We start from the raw sequence: 21,252 nt of genomic DNA, 5'->3' as shown, positions 1-21,252 counted from the left end.
CCACACAGCCATCAGAGGGCAGCAAATACCATCCTGTTCCTCACACCACTAACCCACAGAAGTGCATTGGAATTTCTTAAGGTTGGGCAATTTAAGGGAGTGTACACGGGAAAAGATCCCGAGGGAAGTGTGCACCAATTTCTTGGCTCACTTTGGTGTCGGCCGCAGTTCCATCTCTGCTCACAGGGCTCTCTCCCCAGGGTTTGTCCCTCTATAGGAGCAGAGTATTACTGGAGCCCAAGTTACTCAGGCCGGAGTACAGACCCATAGGTGTCCTCTCACTGGAGACTGCTTCCCCTTAACTCCAACCCCGGAGTTCATCCTGGGATTGACAGGGTCTTATGCAATGCCCAGTCCTCAGGTTACGGTGGTTGTTTGAGGAGTGGAAACCTCACCCAAACTGGGCCAAGCCCCGGGGCTTAATCATAATCTCCCAACTTCAACCCAGAGAGTGAGTTTAGTCCCTCTCTAGAGGTAGAATTCTGTCAGGGACTATTTCCTACCTTGAGTAGAAAGTCTGATCGGCAGGAAGGAAATATGAAGCCAACATACATAGAAAAGCAGAGCTCAAACATGAAGTGAGGCTCCAGTCTTTCTTAAGGCCAGCCCGTCTATGCTGGGTATGGGCTTCATAAACTCTGCCTCTGATTGTTCACTGTGGACCCAGACTCTACAGCTTCCACTAGGAAGCGGGGGACAGAGGAGAAGAGAGAGCACCCAGCCCCATTCACACACCACCCTGCTACTTGGGGTCCTCTGCGTTTTCGCCCTTGGGTGGGGCGGCCGCAGCAGAGGTTGCCTTGAGGCTCCGCTTCCGCTTCTGCACGTTCTGCTCTGGATGGAACAGGATGACGTAGGTCTTGGGCACGTAGAGCATGCCGAGGGACACCGATGCACTCAGGCTCAAGGACACAGTCAGTGTAGTGGTCTGGATGTAGATCTAAGCCATGGAGGAGGGAATGAGATGGGAATCAGGCCTGTTCTCTCCCAACTCCTCTCCCTTCCAACATCTGTTTCCATCTCCACTGGAGGTGAATGACAATGAGTGCTTAGGACAGGATGGCAGCAGAAGCACAGGCCAGTGGCATTAAGAAGTTGGCAGGCAGAGTGTGGCTCTGGTGTAGCAGGAAGGAAGGTGAGTGTCCAGGATGTGTGGGTTGTTAAGACTAGAGACACACTTGGGAAAATGGTCCCTATGCCTAAAAAGGGCTTGAGTATGTTAATGAATGAAACAGCAATGTTCCAAATAGGTACATGAATGAATAAATAGGGCATACATAAAGGATCAAATGGACAAGTAGATGGGTAACACAGGTGAACAAAGGTTCTACTATATTTATGAATCAATGATCAAGGAAATGAACCATTAGATTGTGTTAAGTGGTATAAAGTGCATGAAGAAACTGAATAAAAAAATAAGTTAGGAAAAATGTAGTTAAGAAGAGTGTTAGAAGAATGGATGAACAAATGAACAAAGCAAGAGAGGGATGGCTGAATGAATAAGCACAGGGATATTTAAAAAACTAATGAGTAAATTTAAGTACATGAATGAATCAACCAAGTAATCATTCAAATCATGAAACATCCAGATGGGTGGCCCAACTCTTGGCACAGTCAAGCCCTTCAAATGACAGGAAACAAACAAGACAGCAAAATCTACTGGGGGAGCCTGATTACCTTTTCAGCTGACTGGGCAGTGCCAAAGAAGATAGGCACAAAAGCCAGCCAGATGATGCAGGTGGTGTACATGGTGAAGCCAATGGGCTTGGCCTCGTTGAAGGTCTCAGGCACACCGCGAGCCTTGATGGCATATACAGTGCACGTGACCATGAGTAGGAGGCTGTAGCCCAGGCAGCCGATGAGAGACAGATCCGACATGTCACACTTGAGCACCCCTCTGGCCTGCTCCGGGTCCACCGTCCGCTGTTCCTCATAGTCAATAATGCTGTGTGGGGGCTGGGCCCCCAGCCATGCTATCACACCCACCACCTGTGGAAGCCAACACTGGGTCAGGGACACCCCTCTATCAGACACACCTGCCCCAAACCCCAACCTAGGTCTTAGGCAGGTTAGGATTCCTTTGAAGTTCCTGACTACTGAGTAGATGCTTAGGAACAAGAAAACCACCATGAAGAAGAGAGAGTAGTCCAGGAGGGGACATACCAAAAGAAGGGCTATATGAGGGTATGTGTTGGGTAAGGGGCAACTTGACATTCTCTAACCATTATCAATGCCATTTACTTGAGTTCCTTCAAAGTACTGAACACATCATCTTTCTCAGCCTCAGTTTCTCCATTTACAGAATGGACCCCATAATCTGTTGTTAGGACACAGTGCCATCTTAGAGGGGGAGCAGCTGGTGCAGGTGTCACCAATTAGGGCAGGCCCAAAAGAGGTATGCTTTCCTCACAGGTCCCACATAGGCATTATCTCCATTCCAAAGATATAAAAATACTAGCTTGACCACATCTAGCAACAGGATAAACTTAATTCCTGAGGACCCACATTCTTCTCCAAATCCAGAAAACTACTGGACAAAATATCATGAAATTATGTATGAATGCATACCTCAAAATACGGGCTCATCACAGGCAAGAGAAACAAATGGAGAATGGTAAGAAGGTGAGCTGATGCTGAAGTGCCTTGGATAGTATCAGAGTCAGAACAAGGAATTTCAATTCCTTCATGTTGGCAGGAGGCATGACATTGAGCCAATGACTGCTAAGGAGCAGAAGCTAAGATGCTGCATAAAGGTGAGACCTTGGGGAGGCTGTGCATATGTTCATGCAGGCTGTTCACTACACAAGAGTGCCTGATCAGATGCGCAGGTGGGCTGAAACCTAGCTAACACTCCAATGTCATGTGTGCATCCCAGGAGAAGGGACACTTTCTAATAATTTGTCCACTCAGAAGGAACACCTTTCTGTAATTATCTCAATGGCAGCAACTCCATAAACAAGGGGCTAATAAAATCCAGATTCTGTCCAGGAAATCAACATGGATATTCCTCTTAGAACATGGCTTTGGGTGGGAGTGGGGGTCACATCAGAAACCCAAGGCTGGTGATGCACAGGAATTGCAACCAAAACATACCCTTACCAGGTTTGCAATCCATATAATGCATAACAAATCTTCACCCTGTACTTACTTATAAGGATGTCCTACAAAATAATAGAAAATAAGCAATGGATAGGAACAGGCAAATCACAGAAGAGGAAATTCCAAAGGCCCAGTGTACTAATAATTAGGTATAGGCAAATTAAAGGAATAATTAGATACTATTTTACAGTCATCATATTGATAGAAATGCCTAGTGAAGCTGAAGGAGTGGCTCTTTTAAAAGATCTGTTGTTTCTAAAAACGGGTATGTAATGTGGGGAGTCCAAAGAGGTGAAACTAGGCAAATGATCCTGGGGGCTGGAGGGACAGTGAATATAGTGTAAGCATCTCCATCCTATGGATGAGGGGAATCAGGGACTGAGGAGGGGAAGCTCCAGGTGCGTGATCTGGAAGAAGACAGGCGCACCCTCAAGGCATACAGAATTACATTAACCAAGGCCATGGGTGGAAATGAACATGATATATGCAGAGCTGGATAGGAGAAGGGCTTCCCTGCAGTACAGAATATGTCATGTCAAAAAGCTGAGTGAGATAACACTGTTGGCCATCCCCAGAGCCTGGCTGGGTCTGCCATGTCGCACCTGGTCCACCTCCCCAAGCCACGTGCCTCTGCTCAGGAAGTATCCAAGGCTTTCCAAATGATGAGAGTCATGCCCAGTGCTGCAGTATAACTGTCTTAGGGAAAACCTCACGGGAACTCCATTTTTAATGCTCATTACATCATGAAATACTGGCCATTTAATGGAATTAAATGCTCTGCTCTACAGTAAAACACTGGTCCCTGGGCCTCTCTTTTCTATCACCCCAGTGAACTGAGCAGAAGTAACTGCCTTTAGGAAACAGAGTCTTTGTTTCGGGAAAATAAGTCATGTATGCTTTTACCCTATTTTCATAATGTGAGCCAAACTCGGAAGAGCACATTCAGTTTATCAAAATCATTGCACTGTTCTTCAGTAAAAGAGCTGGATGCTCAGCCTCCCCACCTTACTGACCCATTTTTCTTCCAAGACTGAGCAGTAAAATGAGTTGTTTTCATTTAGAATACTCAGAGTAGGGCTCTACCCCTTGTGGTTTTTAACTATTTAATTACTTTTTTTTTTTTTTTTGGTACTGGGGATTTAATCCAGGGTGCTTTACCAGTGAGCTCCAGCCCTGGTTCCTTTCGATTTTTTTATTTTGAGACATGATCTCACTAAGTTGCTTAGGACCTCACTAAGTTGCTGAGTCTAGCCTTGAACTTGCGATCCTCCCGTCTCAGCCTCCCAACTCTCTGGGATTCCGGGCACGCGTCACTCCGCCCAGCTTTTTATTTGTTTTTGAAACTGGAGCCAAAGGAAAAGAGTGATTCTAGAAACACCATTTCTCTGATTTTTTTTTTTTTTTTTTTAAGGTTAAGGACAGACCCCAGCCCAACCCCCAGTGCATCCTCCCTGTCACAGGGGTGAAGGCCCGAGGACCCACCTGCAGGGAGGTGAGGCTGAAGGTGATGAGGAGCTGCGAGGTGGGGCTGATGAAAGGCGGGGGTGTGACGGAGCGCTTCCCTTGCTCAAAGATCCGGTAGATGCGGTTGGTCTTGGTGAGCAAGGCGGAGTAGCTGAGAGTGGTGCCCAGGCCCAGGAAGAGCCTGCGGGCGGCACAGACGGCGTCCCCCGGCTCTGCCACCATGAGGAAGGTGATGGCATAGATGAGGAAGATGCCCGTGAGGAGCACGTAGCTGAGCTCCCGGCCAGAAGCGCGGACGATGGGGGTGTTGTTGTGCCGAACAAAGGTGGCCACCACCGTGGTGGTGGCCATGATCCCCAGCACGGCCAGGAGGAGGGGCGGGGCAGCCCAGGGGGAGGACCAGGTCAGGCGCACCACGGGCGTGGGGCGGCAGCCGGTGTGATTGGGCGTGGGCCTCATGTCCCCGGGACAGGCCTCACAGGTGAACTCATCCACCTGGAAGCGGTACCCATCGCAGGCCTCGCAGTGCCAACAACAGGGAACACCCTTCACCATCTTTTTACGCTCACCCGGCACACAGGGGAGGCTGCATTGGGAAATGGGAACCTGGCGTGGGTCGCCTGACCACTGCAGGGCTTCCACCTGGATAGATGAAACAGGCCAGTGACCTCTACGGCCAGGAATTAAGGGCCCATCACCTACCCCCAGACCTTGGTCTGTGCCACTTACGTCCAGCCTGAGGACCTCTGCCCATTGGCCCACAGCCTGGTACCCGCCACTGCTGGCACTGCCGTTTGTTGCCTGGTACTGGAAGATGTCGTATCGCCCGGGCGCATCTCCATTCTCATTGAACATCACTGGGGTTCCCGCGCTGCCTGGAGAGACAAGCTGTCATCCTTAGCTGTTCCAGCCCATGAAATTCCGCCTCCTGGCGAGTCCTTGAGGGCCGGCCAGGATGAAGAAAGAGCTTCACAAGCTCCTGAGAAGATGCACAACATCACTACAAGGAAATTCACGTTAAAACCACCACAAGGGGTTTGGGGCATAGCTCGGTGGTAGAGTGCTTGCCCAGCACGTTCAAGGCCCTGTGTTGGATCCCAAGCAGCACAAAAACACAAGATGCCAGTCATGCCCATTAGGATGGCTACTACTAAGAAACAGAAAATAACAAGTGTTAATAAGGATGTGTAGAAAGTGGAACCCTTGTGCACTTTTGATGGGAATGAAAAATGGTGCAGTCACTATGGAAAACAGTTTGGTAATTCTTCAAAAAATTAAAAATAGAATTAGCATGTGATCCAGCAATTTCATTCCTGGGTATGTACCCCAGAAATGCAAAGCAGGGAATCGAAGAGCTATTTGTCCATCCTTGTTCACAGCAGCCCTATCCACAATATCCAAAAAGTGGAAGAAATCCAATGTCTGGAGATGAGTGAATTGGATACACGAAACAGGTCTATACATACAATGGAATATTATTCATCCTGAAAAAGGAAGGACATTGGATACATGCTTCAACAGGGATGATACCTGAGAACATTATGCTAAATGAAGCCAAATGCAAAAATACATTTGTGATTCCACTGACATGAGGTAGCTACTATAGTCAAATTCAGAAACAAAATAGAACAGTGGTTGTGGTGGGAGAGGACAGGCAATGAGGAGCTGTTGTTTAACAGGTACGGAGTTTCACTTTTGCAAGATGAAAAGGGTTCTTGGAGATGGAGGGTGACTATGGTTGCCAACAATGTGATACATTTTATTACTAAACTGTACATTTTAAAATGATGAAGATGGTAAATTTTGTTATATGTATTTTACCATAATCTAAAAAGAAAAGAAAAAGTGTGGCTATCTGGACTGATGGATGACTTGTACAAAGTCTGAGTAACACCACGAAATTGGTCCCAATGTGAACAATCAACTTTACTTCTTTCAGAAGCTTGTTCTACCAGCTTTTAGAGCTGGTCTGGAGGAAAATGAAGTTGAAATTCCTTAGCGAGGAGCGTGGCAGAGAAAAGATGGTCAGTAAATATTTGGTGGAGGAACCGAATTTTTGATTTTATGAAGGACAGTAATTGAACAGAAGTAACTTTCTACCTGTAGACCACACACACAGCTTGAGTCCATTGGGGTCTATTCGCAGTCATTACTTGGAGCCCTGAACATGTGCCAAACCCTCTGCTGGTTCCAGGGGACGTGTCAGACTCATGCCTTATGCTCAAGCAGCTCAGAGCCTAGCTGGGGCAGCATAAGGCCCATGACACAGAAAGCCTCTAAGCTCTGTGTAATGGAGGGGAGAGTTGTGCACGACCCAACTGAAGGTTCCCAGCAGAACACATGATAAATTCTCCAACATCTGAATTTTGCAAATTGGGGCAGAGGTTGCTAAAGCCCCGGGAAGGAGAATGGTTAACAAATGGGGACCAGAACTTGGTTCAAGTCTCTAGTCTCCTCAGTACTCCACTCTACCATTCTGCCTCTTCCATCCCCTCCATCCTGAGTTGTCCCCGACCCGGAAGAGAACTTCACCTCACCTGGCTTCCTTCACTATTGAAGGGCTCAGGCACCCACTCACCATTAAAGCGGACAGCTCGAATATACTGCAGCAGCGTCCGGCCATCAGTGGGTTCCATTGCTGGGCACAGGCCTATATGCCCAGGGCAGAGTGCCTGGTGCATGCTGTGGAGGGCGTGGGCAATGGCGTACACGGCATCAATCACAAACTGCACCTTCCCCTCCTGCTCGTAGGCAGAGTCCTGGCCGATGCGTTCTTCACCTGTCCTAGGGATGCCCAGAGGAAGTGTGCCTGGCTCCCATGCACCAGCCCTGGCCTCCCACCTTCTTCCTCATCACCCTCCCAGTCCTGCCTGGGGAGCTCTCACCTGTGCATTTGCGGGTGGTATCATCTGACTGGCTACCTGAACTGGTCAGTTTGCAGTTAAAATTTTCTTCCCAGAACTCAGCAAACCAGATATTCCTGCGGTTGTTCTCCAGGGAGCGAGTCATAAAGTATTGGTCAAATCCTAAGATGGAGGAAAAGAGAAAGGAGAGCGGTGACCACTGAACCAGTCATGGTTCTCCTGTGTCCCTTTACCACTTGCTCACTTTGCATCCAGGAGTGACCATGTGACCAAGTTCTAGACTGTGAATTCAGAACCCCTGGAGCTTCCAGGGTAGAATTTTCATACTGATACAAACTCAGAGCCTCACCTCTTGAAAGATTTTATCCCTGCCCCTTCTTTCTAGGTTAGGATGATGCTGTGAATATGTAATGGGTGGAGCTTCAGCATCTATATTGTGAATATGAAGCCAAAAGCAAAAAGACATAAAGTAACCACAGAGGAGGGTGTAATGGAAAGATAAACAGAGCCCAGGGTTTTTGAGAACACTATTGACTCATGCGTTACATCTGAAATCACTATTTTTAGATTTCTTGTGATGAAATGCCTTTCTTGCTGAAACCACTCTCAGTCCAATTTGTCACTTGCAACTAACTGCATGCTAGGTAAAAGAAAGGGTGTAAAGATGTATACTTTCAAAAATTTAGTAGCCTCTGGAAAGCAGGGCTCATCCTTCATCAGAGGCTGGGTTTCATAATATAGCCTTAAAGCACATCATTGAGACATCTTCAATTCATTCTTTGGGGAAATAAGCAACCTTGTTGTAAAGTGAACCATCCCTGCTGGATTCATCCAAATATTCACAGATGGGATGTGAGGCGGGTGGCAGGCCTCATCACTGTGATCAACAGGACAGTACATTCCGCATCCACCCCTCAATTTAGAATATCTGGTAAAACCAAAAGTACATACACCAAATTAAAAAAAAAAAAAAAAAGCAGAATTCTTCACCCTGTACAAAGAGGGGTAAGTTCCTTTCCTCATACACCATCTCATTCAAACACTGCTTAGAAGGATATAGTCACAGAATCTCAGAATCACAGGATCTGGGAATCCTAACGGGATCTGATTATGGAACCTACTATACCAATCTGAGTAATGAGTGTCATGGAGAAGGGATGATGGGGAGGACGCAGCATCCCTGGACTCACCGTCAATGGAGGCCCTTTTGGGCAGGATAGTGATAGCCCCCACAGCCACATCCTCTAGGTTCAGAATGGGTGCGATCTTGGACCCCCAGCTGTCTGAGCCAACCCACAAGAAGTGCCCAGTCAGGTTGGCCTGGCGTGCTGCCTCCAGGACCCTCCTGGTAGAAACAGAGCTGGGGGTGAGCGAGGGCCCAGCACCCCCGTCCATCTTAGCCCTTGTCACGTTCCCTTCTCTCTGTCCTGCTCCATGTAACTCACTGGGCCCTTGTTTAATCAGTGAAAATAGGGTGCAGGGTATTCAGGATACTGCCCCTGGGCTTCCCACACTGCCCACTGGCTCTGCGCCTTATGATCCACTTCACACTGGCCCCAGAGGGCGCTATGGTCTGAATGTGTCCCCAGAGACTTCATGTGTTAGAAGCTTGGTCCCCAGTGTGGCAAAGTCGGGATGTGGTGGGAACTTTCACAGGGGGCCTAGTTCAAAATCACTGGATCATTGGTGGCTTCACCCTCAGGAGGAATTGAGTAGTTCTCTTGGGACACTGGTTAATTTTTCAGAGTGGTTATTAGAAAAGAGTGATCCTGACTCCTCCCCTCTGTTTGGCTTCCTATCTCACCACGTAATCTCAATCTCAATATCTCTCTCTCTCTCTCTCTCTCTCTCTCTCTCTCTCTCTCTCTCTCTCTTGTTCTTAGCCATCTGCCAAAATGTGATGCAGCACAGGGGACCCTCACCAGAGCTGGTACCATGCTGTTTGTACTTTAAGCCTCCAAAACTGTGCTAACTGGACCTCTTTTCTTTACAAATTTTCTAGTCTCAGGTCTTGTGTGATAGTAATGAAAAATGGACTGATAGAGCTCTTTAGGAGAAAATCAAGGCCAGACAGAAGCTAATCCCCTTCACTAATGCCTCCACCAATATCACCTCCAGCCTCCCAGGCTGAAGGAAGACTCCCCTGCTGGCACTGGGCCATGCAGGTTTCAGGATCTGGTCTATGATTTCCTGCCCCCAGGGTTCTGTCCCTGACAGCTCATTTTCTGTACTTAGGTCTGTCTGCAAGTTCTCTCTCCCATGGTGAATGGTAAAAACAGACATATTTTCTCTGGTTTCCCAGGTGAAGCTTTGCACATCTCCACCAGACCAAGCCTTATTCATCTCTGGGACACCAGACTCAGAGATGATAGCAGGAAAAGCCTGGAGAGGGTTGGATATAAAATGAAAGGGAAGGGAGGGAGGGCCTGAGTGGCAGGGGATGAATAAGAACAAGGGGCAGGACCCTCAGGAGGGGTCCTGAAAAACAGTGATGCATGTGCCACCCATCCCACCTGATGTCATCCTCATTGGCAAAGATGATGATCCCTCGTGCGTTGGGTGTCTCCATGAGTCTCCTGATCACCTTGTTGAATTCTCCTGGCTTTGGTTCCCTGGGAATCTTGATGGACTGGGCAATACAGACCCCCCCTGGGTGTCGGGGATGCCAAAGTCAGCTCTTACCCCACCCACCCACACACCCACCTGGTTACCTCTGCCTATGACTGTGTATGTGGCATACACAGCACCCAGGGGCCTGGCTGAGGGGTCTGGAGGGGTGAAATCTTGCCTGGGCCCTACCTGGCAGGTCACAAGGAAGGTGCTGAGTCCTACAAAGGACAAGGTCACCTACCCACCTGGCGTGCCCTCCAGGGTAACCACAGCCAAGTTCCCACCAGGGACCCAGTTCCCCATATGATGGCCCTTGGCTCCGCCCTCTATAGACATCCTGATGCCTGGGACCTCCCTGCCCCCAGCTCACCAGCCTCCCTGGAAATCTGCACAAAGGCCTCAACACCACTCTCGCCATAGTTGCCTTCAGAGGCCAAAGTAGACACATAGTTCCATCCCAGTGCCCGCACAATGTCCACCATAGCCTGGGCCTGGTAGGAGTCGGGTGGCACCACTCGGGAGAAGAAGTCGAAGCGCGTGGAGTCGCTGAGCTCTGGCGCCGTGGAGGCGTAGCTTATCTGGGGTATCTGGAGGCAGGAAGGACAGCTGCGCTGTGGATGAAGGTCAGTAACCCTAGGGAGGGAGGGTAATGGGGACTCAGGACATGCATGGGACACAGTTTGGGAAGGGCTCTGGAGGCCGGTGGGGACACCGGTGGCATAGGGAAAGTTTGGGGTAGGGAGCTGAGGTCCACCAAGAGAGGCCAGACGGTATGAGGCAAGGGCTAAATTTTGTGACAGGACCTGATGCAATATGAAAGGTAAGAGGGCTCAGAGATTTGAGCAGGACCCCATAGACAGTTGTGCAGGCTCTGTCCTGAACATGGATATGGGAGCCAGGTGAATTGGAGGCTGAAATCCAACCTGCAACCAAGCCAGGTGCTGCACACAGCTGCACCTGCCTGGGGAAAGGGGCATCCTTGTCGGCCACAGAGGAAAGCATTTTTTAAAATTCCCACAAAGGGGTGGTCTGTGCAGGTGGCAGTCACAGGAGGGTCAGAACAGACAGGGGCTGGAGGGGGCTGTTTGATTCAACTGTGTCCAGCCTAACAGAGGGCTCATTTGAAACTGGGCTTTATCTGAGTGCATTAGAGCGATTAATAGCAGGGATTACAGGGCCAGCTGAGCTCATTCAGGAGGGGCAAGAGTGTGGGACCTGGGGAGCAAGTATGAAAGGAGCTGGGAGCCAGGAGGCAGACAGCTGCAGAAATTAGGAGGAGAGAATGGCTGACTGAAAGTGGGGAGCCAGACCACATTAAAAAAAAAATGCACTCAGGAGAGTGAGGGAACAAGAAAAAACACACACCCGGGAAGGGCAGGAACAAGACAGAGTTGTGTGAAGGTCAGGAAGGAAGAGGTTCTGGATGGAAGGGCTGTTTAAAGTAGGACAGAAGGGGAAATGGAGAGTGAGGATGAGAACGGACAGGGAAAGAGGGAAGGACGGGGCAGGAAGGAAGGGAAGGAGAGAGACAAAGGGAGTGAGAACAGATTTGGGAGGGACAAGGAGACAGAAAAATAAGAAGAAAGACAGAGGAATCAGAGAAATGGGGCAGAGAGAGGCCCCCTGGGAACTCCTCAATACTACCTTCAGGACAATGTTCCCATGCAGATTAAACCCTCTTCTGGAAGTTAATTTCAAATGCCTGAGACCATGGTAATGTGGCTTTGGAATAAGCTCAAAATACCTCATCATGTCTTTTAGACCAGAATTGCAAAACAGTCTCTGGTCCATGGTTACAATTTTTTAAATTCTATTTATTTATTTATTTATGAACTTCAAGCAAGCAGAGAGGGTGTCGGAAAATAGGAAGTTGCTGCCCAACCTCAGTCTTGGGCTGAGCTGGCAGCAGAGGGCCCTAGGCACAGCCGGTCCTGCTTCTCTTAACTATAGCCCCCACATGACCCCTGAAGGTCCTTGAGTTTGAGATCTCTGCACTTGACCTAGAGGGGAAGGGGATGGGGGACTATAGCACCAACAGGTACAATGGCCCACACCTATAATCCCAGGTAGTCAGGAGGCTGAAGCAAGAGGCTCAAAAGTTGGAGGCCAGCTGGGCAACTCTGGGAGACCTCATCTCACAATAAAATAAAAGGGCTGGGGATGTAGCTCAGTGGTAGAGCGTTTGCCTCGCACACATGAGGACTTGAGTTCCATCCCCAATGCCACAAAAAGAAAGAAAGAGGGGAAGGAAGAAAAAAAAGGAAAGGGAAAAGAAAAGAAACCAGAGCACCACGCAGGGTTGGGGATAGCCACAAAGGTCCACAGGGACACAGGGGGAAAAAAATCCTGGGTAGCCACACAACCTCTCCATGTGGAAGAGAAGGTGTGTCTGTATGCTCTACATCAAAACTGCCATCCAAAGTGGGGGGGGGGGGTTAATGTAAGCAAATGACAAGAGTCCCAACATGGTAGAAACAGACACTCCCTTGGGCAGAACCAAAAACTCTCAAGATACAGAAGTCTCCTCCTCTAGGCAGGTAGAAGCAAACCTTCCTTCCTCCCCTCCCAGAGACATGGAAGGACAAAGCCCTCCTCCCTGCACAGATCCCTAGTAAAACCATCCCATAATCCCCAGAGGTTGGCTACTGAAGAAAGCCCCCAAATTCTGATGCCAAAGGCCCCCAGATCCCTGATTTCTATGGTCTCAACCTCTGTCCCCCAGAACTACAGGGAACATAGTGCCCTTTGCAGAGGACAGTTCCCCTAAAGATGACAATGCAGGGCCAATCCAGGCCCACATGGCCTAGCATGGCAGGGCACTGCAGATGAACAGTCACAGGCTCCTTGAAAGAGGATTAAAGGCAGACTTTTGAAATCAAATTTAAATAATGATCAAACAAGAGGAGAAAGGTGCTAGACCTTTCAGGCCTACCCATCCCTCTGGATAGCTAAGGGCTATGTCCCTGTTGCTCCTCTGCAAGAAGGGCAAACACAAGGCTCCCCATTACCAGAGCGCTCCAATAGGCCCAGAAGGCAGGAATACCTTCCACAGATGTGCAGGGTGTGCACAAAATAAGGACTCTGAAACAAGTGGGGACTGAAGTCCAGCTGCCCTCATCTAGCCAATTTGACCCAAGGCAGCAGGCTGCATCCTCTGGAGGAAGGGGCATACTTGTGAGTCCTTAATTCACACAAAGGAGCTGGAGGGGATGTGTGATCTGATGCTGGCCTGGGGCTGTCCCAAAAGACAGTGTTTCTTTGAAACAGCTTTTGAATCTGTGTGAACTAGAAGGATTAAAGCGGAGAATCCTCCAGAAAGAAGTTAAGGGAAGAAAGGCATCAGCCACCCCAAAGGTGAGAATGGGAGACAGAGGCTGGGAACAGAACTGATCCTGTGGCCCTCACCGCAAACAGGCGCAGGACATTGGCAACCATGATAGAGACCGAGCTTGCCGAAGCTCCCACGACCGCCACCACTCGCTCAGGGGGCGCAGCTCGCAGCGGAGGGACGCCCCCAGGGCAGCGCACGCTTGCCTCCTCGCCGTCGCCACGGCCTTGGATCAACGCCTGCACGAAGCTCAGCGCCTGCTCCAGCGCGTACGTGTCCCGAGAGCAGGTATCCAGCAACCGCGCGCCCAGGCGCACGCCAGGCAGCAACTCCGGGTCAGCGTTCACGCGATCCAGCGCATACAGCATGGCTTCGAGCCGGTGTACGCCCTGCTCCTTCTTCAGCTGACCGCACGCCCTGCCGGCTGCGCCCCTCGCGTGCACAGGAAACAGGCCACCCAGTGTGAGCCCGCCTGCCAGGCGCACCGAGCCCGCGGCGCGCGCCAGGCCAGCCTGCGCCAGCCACGCCAGCGGCGGCAGCAGCGCCAGCAGCAGTGACTCCCCAGCGCTCCGGGGCCGCGCCATTGGCTCAGGGACTGTGGGAGAAAAGACTGAGGAGAGTACACTTTCGCACAGAAGAAAGCTTAGAGACCTGGAAGAAGAACACACCCAGGGTCCGGGAAAAGGGAGGGAGCCCCGGACCCTACACGGAGGAAAGGCGCACAGGGGATCTTGTCTGAGCCAGTTGGGCAATCAACTCAGCCAGTCTTCCCAGTTCTCCTCCTTGCCTCCACCCAGGTTATGAACCCTCTTGCCCAAACACTGTCGTCACCCCTCCAATTCTGCCCCTGCCCGACATGCCCTCTTGTTGGGGATTCCTCCCCAGTATTACACCCAGGACCCCTCTGTGGCCACCCTCACCTGCACCAGCAGCTGTCGGTTCAGGACAAGTCTGTGACAGATGCCCAGAGCCCTCAGCGAGAGAGGATTTAAGGATTCCGGGGAAGGATGGGAAACCACCCCGAGGGCGAGGGCAGAGACCCCTCCTGAGCATGGGGGATGGTGGAACCCGCTCTTTCCACATTTCTCCCTCCCTCGCTGACTCCCCGGGTTTGTTTCTTTTCTGTTTGCTTGTCTTGGAGTTGCACGGACTCCAGACTCTGTCTCTGGCACACATTCTCCCTTTCCCCTCCCTTCCCCTCCCCTCTTTTCCCCTTCCCTCTCCTCCTCTCCTCTTCTCTCCTCCCTGTCTCAGTATCTCTTTGTTCCTGACTCTGGCTTGCTGTCTTTCTCCAAAATCTCTCTTCTTTCTGCCTCCCTGCGTCTCTCTCTCAATCGATTTTTCTTCCCCCTTTCTGTCTCTCGCTCTTTCCTGGCCATCAATCTTTTTAAATTTCCGCTGCTAAGGGTTTCCCCGGCTTTCTCCTGGCAAGACCCTGCTGCAAAGCCCATGAGTGAGGGTGACAGGGTCAGAGGTTGAGTGAGCCAGCAGATGGACTGGAACAAAGGAGAAGAAAGCTTTGGTAGGCAGGAAGGAATCGAGCCCCAGCAGATCCTGAACATTAGCAAACATACAACAGCCCTACTTGTTGCTGTATGTATGAAGAGACATTTTGCATCAGCCCCATTTTGCAGATGAGGAAGTAGAGATCTTAAGGACTGAACTGATTTGCTCAAAGGGAGTATGTCAGCATCCGGATTTGCATCCAGAATGAGGCAAAACTACCAGCCCACACTGCTTTTTAAGGAGGAAAGGGACAAGACTGTGTTTATACCCTACAGCTCCCATTGGGTCTCTTATACCCTAGGATGGAGCACTATGGAGTTCCTGTGGTCACTTGCAAAGGTTTCCTGGGCTCTTGGGTCTGAAGCAGTGACCCTGGAGCTGACTCACACTAGGTAAGGTTGTCTGTACTTGACTTTCCCCATCTCATAGGGCCAAGATGAGGGAGCTTGGCCAAAATATACTTTACCATCATACCTGTCTGAGGATGGGATTTGGCTCTCTGATGCTGAAAGAGCAAATAGTGTCTTGGAGACGGGTGGTGAGCCTATCCAGCTGCAGAGATTAGCAGGCTTGTGGAGGGGGACCTGAGCCGGCTTGGGTTTCATTAAACAGGGTGGATTAGAGTGGCCATGAGGATTTGGGCATGGCTGGCAGAGGAAGCAAGCAGGAAACATCCCCCTGCTTTCTTCCCCTATCACACCCACAGGCCCTGGTAGTCTCTGTCCCCAGAACTATCCAGTCATCTTTCTGGTGGAAGCTGGGAGTCAGGAGACTGGGGTCCACCTCAGCTTTTACCCTTGCTTTTTCAAGTTGGGAAGGATGGGACATTAAGGTGATGCTAGGTCAGAACTTGAAGTTGCAAAAAAGTGTACAAACTGGGCCTTTGAGGCACATGGTCTCACATGACCCCTTACTGCCCTTTTCTGCTTAGGAGGGGTCAGATAGCTGGACACCACAGGGCAGGGACCTGATTCACATGATCACAGCATCTTCTGTCTCCTGAGTGGAAGATAGACTGTTGAGAAGTAGAATCTGAAGATGGAGGACCCTCAGGAGGCCCTCACAGTGTGGCAGGGGACAGGAGTGCCTGTGACCAGGTGCTGCAGGTGTGAAAAAAATAACTTTGAGGATGAGAGAGAAAGGCCTAACCCAGGGAGTACCAGGAAGAGGGTCTAGTAGGTCAGATGAGGGCAGAAGTCAAGAGTTTAGGCTCAGACATAGGAAAGCTGAGAATTGCATTCTAGATTTGATGGGGAGGCTAAGTCCACTGATAGATTTATGAGTCTGGAATCCAGGGAAGAGGCCAGAGCAGCAGATGAAGATGAAGTGACACCAATGACAGTGGGATATTTAAAGTGAGACTGATTAACTCACTTGGACAGAGAATGTGGACAGAGGGTGAGGGTGGAGCCCCAGGACCCTCAACTCAACATTAGGGAACTGAGCAGAGGAGAGGCAGGAAGGTGGACATCCCAGAGAAACAGCAATCAGTTCAACCCCATGCAGAAGCAGAAGGTCATGGTCCACCTCCACAGACAACAAGTAAAGGGTGTGGCAGTTCCCCCAAGGCCACACAGCTCAGACAACCTGTGGTTAAAAAACTCAACAATTGGGGGGCTGGGGTTGTGGGTCAGCAGTAGAGAGCTCCCCTAGCACTCTCAGGGCCCTGGGTTTGATCATCAGCACCACATAAAAATAAATGAATGAAATAAAGGTATTGGGTCCAACTACAAGTAAAAAAAAAAAGATAAACAAATATAATTAAAAACTCAACAACCTTACTTCTGAGTTGATGACTTCAACTCCTTATTCACTGACGAACACAGATAAAGCAAAAGGTCCAGGGCTACAACTTCAATGTGCTTTACATTTCTGATTCCAGAGCTTTAAATTTTCAACAATTTTTGTGATGAGAATATTTGAAATTTACTCTCAACAAAATTTAAAAATAGAATACTCACTTATTAGCTACAGATACAATTCTATACAATTGATCTTAAAAAAATCAGACTTATTCCTTTTCCCTAACCAAGCCTTTGTACATTTCGACTATCTTTGTTCACTTTTACCCACCCCTATCCCTTTCCCTGAGAAAATAATAAAAATTCTATACAATAAATAAAATTCTATTACATGCAAAAAAAAAAAAGAAAAAGAAAAAGAAAAAGAAAAAAGTAAAGAGCAGCTAGAATTGCAAGGATTGAAAAAAAAAAAAAAAAGGCTGAGAGTGTGGATGAAAGGTTGTTCCCGACCCTCCTATCCTCCTACCCGTACCTCCTCAGAACCGTACCTGGAGAACCAGTGGCTTCTCCCAGCCTACCTCCAGTGGGGGAGAATGCCCTGTGGGAACACCCAATCCAGGCCACAGAACCACCTAACAGTAGTGGTTCTGTGCAGTTGTTTGGACTCATTGAAGGACCAAAAAAACTTTACAAAATGTGTGAGATAAAATTTAAAAGGTCTACTCAAAATTCTGATTAGTACCTGACCTGACAACTCCATGTCTTAGTTGGGCAGCCATAACAAAATTAGTAGATTGGATCATTAAGTCAAAAAAATTTATTTTCTCATTTTCTCTCTCTTCCAAACTGATCGCCTTTTAATTGGGGCCTACATGGCCTTTCCTTTCTTTTTCTTTTTTCTTTTTTTTTTTTTTTGCTATGGGGTATTGAACCCAGGGGAACTTAACCACTGAGCCACACATCCCCAGCCCCTTTTTGTATTTTATTAGAGACAGGGTCTCACTGAATTGCTTAGGGCTTACTACCTTGCTAAGGCTGGCTTTGAACTGGCGATCTCCTGCCTCAGCCTCTGGAGTCAAGTTTTTTTTTTTTTTTTTTTATCTGATGTATCTTTATCTGGTTTTGGTATCAGAGTTACACTAGCTTCATAGGAAGATTTGGGGAGTGTTCCCTCCCTTTAAATTTCATGCAATAATTTGAGAAATGTTGGTGTTAGATCTTCCTTATAGGTTTGGAAGAATTCTGCTGAGAATCCGTCTGGTGTTGGGATTTTCTTTGTTGGAAGGCTTTTGGTTACTGTTTCAATTCCATTACTTGATGTTGCTCTGTTTAGGTTTTCTGTATCTTCCTGGTTCAATTTGGGAAAGTCATATGTGTCTAGAAATTTCTCAGTGTCTTCTAGATTTTCCAGTTTATTAATTTTCAAAATAGTTTCTAATGATCCTCTGGGTTTCAGAAGTGTTTGTGGTGATATCTCCTTTTCCATCTCTAATTTTGATTTTATTTGTGTCTTTCCTCTCTTTCTTTTGGCTAGTTGGCTAAGGGTTTGTCAATATTATTTATCTTTTTAAAGAACCAACTCTGTGTTGCACTGATCCTGTGTATTGTTTTTTATTCTCAATTTCTTTAATTTCTGTTTTGATTCTTATTATTTCCTGTCTTCTACTGATTTTGGAATTAGTTTATTTTTTCCTTTCCTAAGACCTTAAGGTGGAGCATAAGCTTATTTACTTGGCATCTTCTTATTTTTTAATGTAGGCACTTAATGCTATAAATTTTTTTCTTAGAACAACTTTCATACTGTTCCAGAGATTTTAATATGTTGTATCTCTGTTATCATTTGTTTCTAAGAATTTCTTGATTTCTTTTCTCATTTCTTCCATGATCCATTCTTCATTTAAAGAGTATTATTTGATCTCCATGTGTTTATGTGATTTCTATTATTTTTCTTGTTGTTGATTTTTAATTTCATTCCATTATGATCTAATAAGAGGCATGGGATTATATTGATTTTTTTTTTGTATTTGGCTAACACTTACATTGTGACCTAGAATATGGCCTATTTTGGACAAGGTTATTGAAAAACAACTCAGATGTTTTTGAGTGAAATATTGATGTCTATTAGGTCCATTTGATTTATGTTTGAAATATCTTAATTGATTTTATTCTTTGATGATCTATCAGTGATAAGGATTTATTAAAATCAACCACTATTATTATTTTGGGGTCTCTCTGGGATTTAATGTCAGGAAGTTTTGTTTTCTTTATGTAACTAGGTGCACTGACATTTGGGGCATATATATTTATTCTTGTTGGATTGTTCCATTTACCAGTATGTAGTGGCCTGACTTGTCTCTTCTGATTAATTTCTGTTTGAAATCTACTTTGTTAGATATTAATATGACAATAACTCCTGCTTGTTTTCAGACTCTGGGATTTTTTTCTTCCTTTTACCTCCAGCCTATAGGTGTCTTTGCCCATGAGAGAGTCTCTTGCAAATAGCATGAGTTGGATCTTGTTTTATGATGCATTCTGCTAACCTGCATCTTTTAATTGGGGAGTTGAGACCATTTACACTCAGTGTTATTGTGGATATATGTTTGTAGTTTCCTGGCAGTTTGGTTTGTTTGCTGTATTTAAACTCTGCCTTAATTTTCATTTAGTTGAATGCTCTTCTAGTGATATTCACCTATTTGGGAGGTTTAGGATTCTTTTTTTTTTTTTTTTTGGTGCCTCTGTTGCTGTATATCTGAGTATTTTTTGTAGTGCTGGTATGATGGTAATAAATTATTTAATTTATTTTTGTCATTGAAAGAGAGTTTTGCTGAATATAGCAATCTTGCCTGTCAATTGCTTTCTTTTAGAGTTTGGAATTTTTCATTCCAGGACCTCCTTGGTTTAGGGTGTTAGTTGAGAAATGAGAAGTGAATCTTATTGGCTTGCCTCTAAATGTGACCTGGTAATCTTTTTTGCAACTTTTTAGCATTCTTTCCTTATTTTCTGTGTTAGGCATTTGATTATGGTGTGTCTTGGAGATGTTCTGTGTGAGAGGCCGCCATGTCACGTGATCAGCATTTCCCCTCCTGATTGGTTTGAGGCACTGTTGGTCACCCTGGTGATCTGGCTACTCTTAAGTTGCTGAAGACGGTAGCCCTGATCTTGAGAGTAGAAATAATGCAACCAAATGTGTCTTCATGTGTAGGCGTGCCTTCCTGCAGCCCATGGGTCGAGCTACGCTCACCTGTTCCTTTGTGATATTAACCCCTTGCCCTTTTTGGGATAGAATGTTCCATGCAAACGCCCTTTGTGTGTCCCCTTCTCTTGCTTTGTTCTTGGGTGTGGCCTTCCTAGATGTCAGTCAATCTGCTGACAGCAGATATCGCGAAGCTAAACTAAGCCCCTTGAAACCTGACCCCTTGCCTCATTTGAATGGCTTCTCCTCAATAAAACAGGTCAGCAAGCGCTCCCTCTCGCTCTTTCTGCAGACCCTTAAGGTCAGAGGAGCCTTCACAGCATCCCCAAAGAAAAAGGTATTTGTCTCTCATGTGTTTATTTCATGCAACCCAGTTCCCTTGGAGTGACCCATGAGTGTTTTAGTCGTGAGCAATGTTGCAGTTCTGTTTTGCTCTTTTTCATGTGGGGTCTTTATATGCCTCCTATATGCTAATGTTTATCTTATTTCTGATATGGGAAAAGTTTTCTGTTACTACCTCATTGAAAATGTTCTTGATACCTTTAGCCTGTATCCTCATGTTCTCTTCTACCCCAGTGATTCTCAGGTTTGTTCTCTTGATGCTATCTCAGAATCCTTGTATATTCTGATAATGGTCTTTTATTTTTTTCTCTTTATTTCATATTGAGTATTTAAGTTCATGCACCCTAACTTTAAGGCCTGAATTTAAGGGCTAAAGTTCTATTTTCTAGGCAACCTAATCTCTTGATGATGCTTTCAAGTGAATTTTTAATTTGATTCATTACATTATATCTTTCATTTCCAAGATTTCTGAATTTTTCAATAACTCTATTTCTTTATTGAAATGCTCTTTCCTTTTCTGTATTTGCAATTTTGCATTCTCTTTCTCTCTCCCACTTTTCTTTTCTTTCTTTCTTTTTTTTTTTGTACTGGGGATTTAACCCAGGGACACTCTACCACTGAGCTACATCCCAGCCCTTTTTATTTATTTATGTTTTTGATTTTTTTAAAAATATTTTTTAGTTGTAGATGGACACAATACATTTATTTATTTATTTACCTTTTATTTATTTATTTTTATGTGGTGCTGAGGATCAAACCCAGTGCCTCACACATGCAAGGCAGATGCTACAACTACAGCCCCTATGTTTGTTCCCTTAATTAATTCCCAAGATCTTCTTGTTCATTGAACATTTTAATAATCAGTTTTTTTGTAATACTTCTCTGTAATTTCATTCAATTCTATATTTTGGTTGTTTTCACCTCTCCCACTTTCCCCCACAGACTCTGGGTCAGTTAAGATCATCCTCCCTCTTTATTCCACAGGTTCCCCTAGGCCAGGTTTTTTGTTTTGTTGTGTTTGTTTGTTTTTAAATCAGCCTTGATTTCCTCTCTCCTCTGGCAGTGATGCTGTCTCCCCTCAGCAGTGTGGCTACCACTGCTGCT

The 21,252-nt window shown here is 46.9% G+C and overlaps 1 protein-coding gene across 1 annotated transcript; it reads right to left on the bottom strand.

The window, feature by feature from the left end:
* Positions 1–742: 742 nt before the first annotated feature.
* Positions 743–13,949, bottom strand: Grm6 (glutamate metabotropic receptor 6). Its single transcript, XM_076856559.2, has 10 exons — positions 13,443–13,949; positions 10,408–10,624; positions 9,941–10,076; positions 8,618–8,772; positions 7,449–7,589; positions 7,142–7,342; positions 5,293–5,438; positions 4,582–5,205; positions 1,678–1,989; positions 743–940 (listed from the first exon to the last, which is right to left on the bottom strand). Exons 1-10 carry the CDS (start codon positions 13,947–13,949, stop codon positions 743–745), a joined length of 2,637 nt encoding a protein of 878 aa, XP_076712674.2.
* Between the last annotated feature and the right edge of the window lie 7,303 nt (positions 13,950–21,252).

The sequence above is a fragment of the Callospermophilus lateralis genome, chromosome 5 (genome assembly GCF_048772815.1).
Source record: "Callospermophilus lateralis isolate mCalLat2 chromosome 5, mCalLat2.hap1, whole genome shotgun sequence".
Lineage (NCBI taxonomy): Eukaryota > Metazoa > Chordata > Mammalia > Rodentia > Sciuridae > Callospermophilus > Callospermophilus lateralis.
Note: the sequence above shows the minus strand (reverse complement) of the source record. Positions and strands in the feature narration are given on the sequence as shown.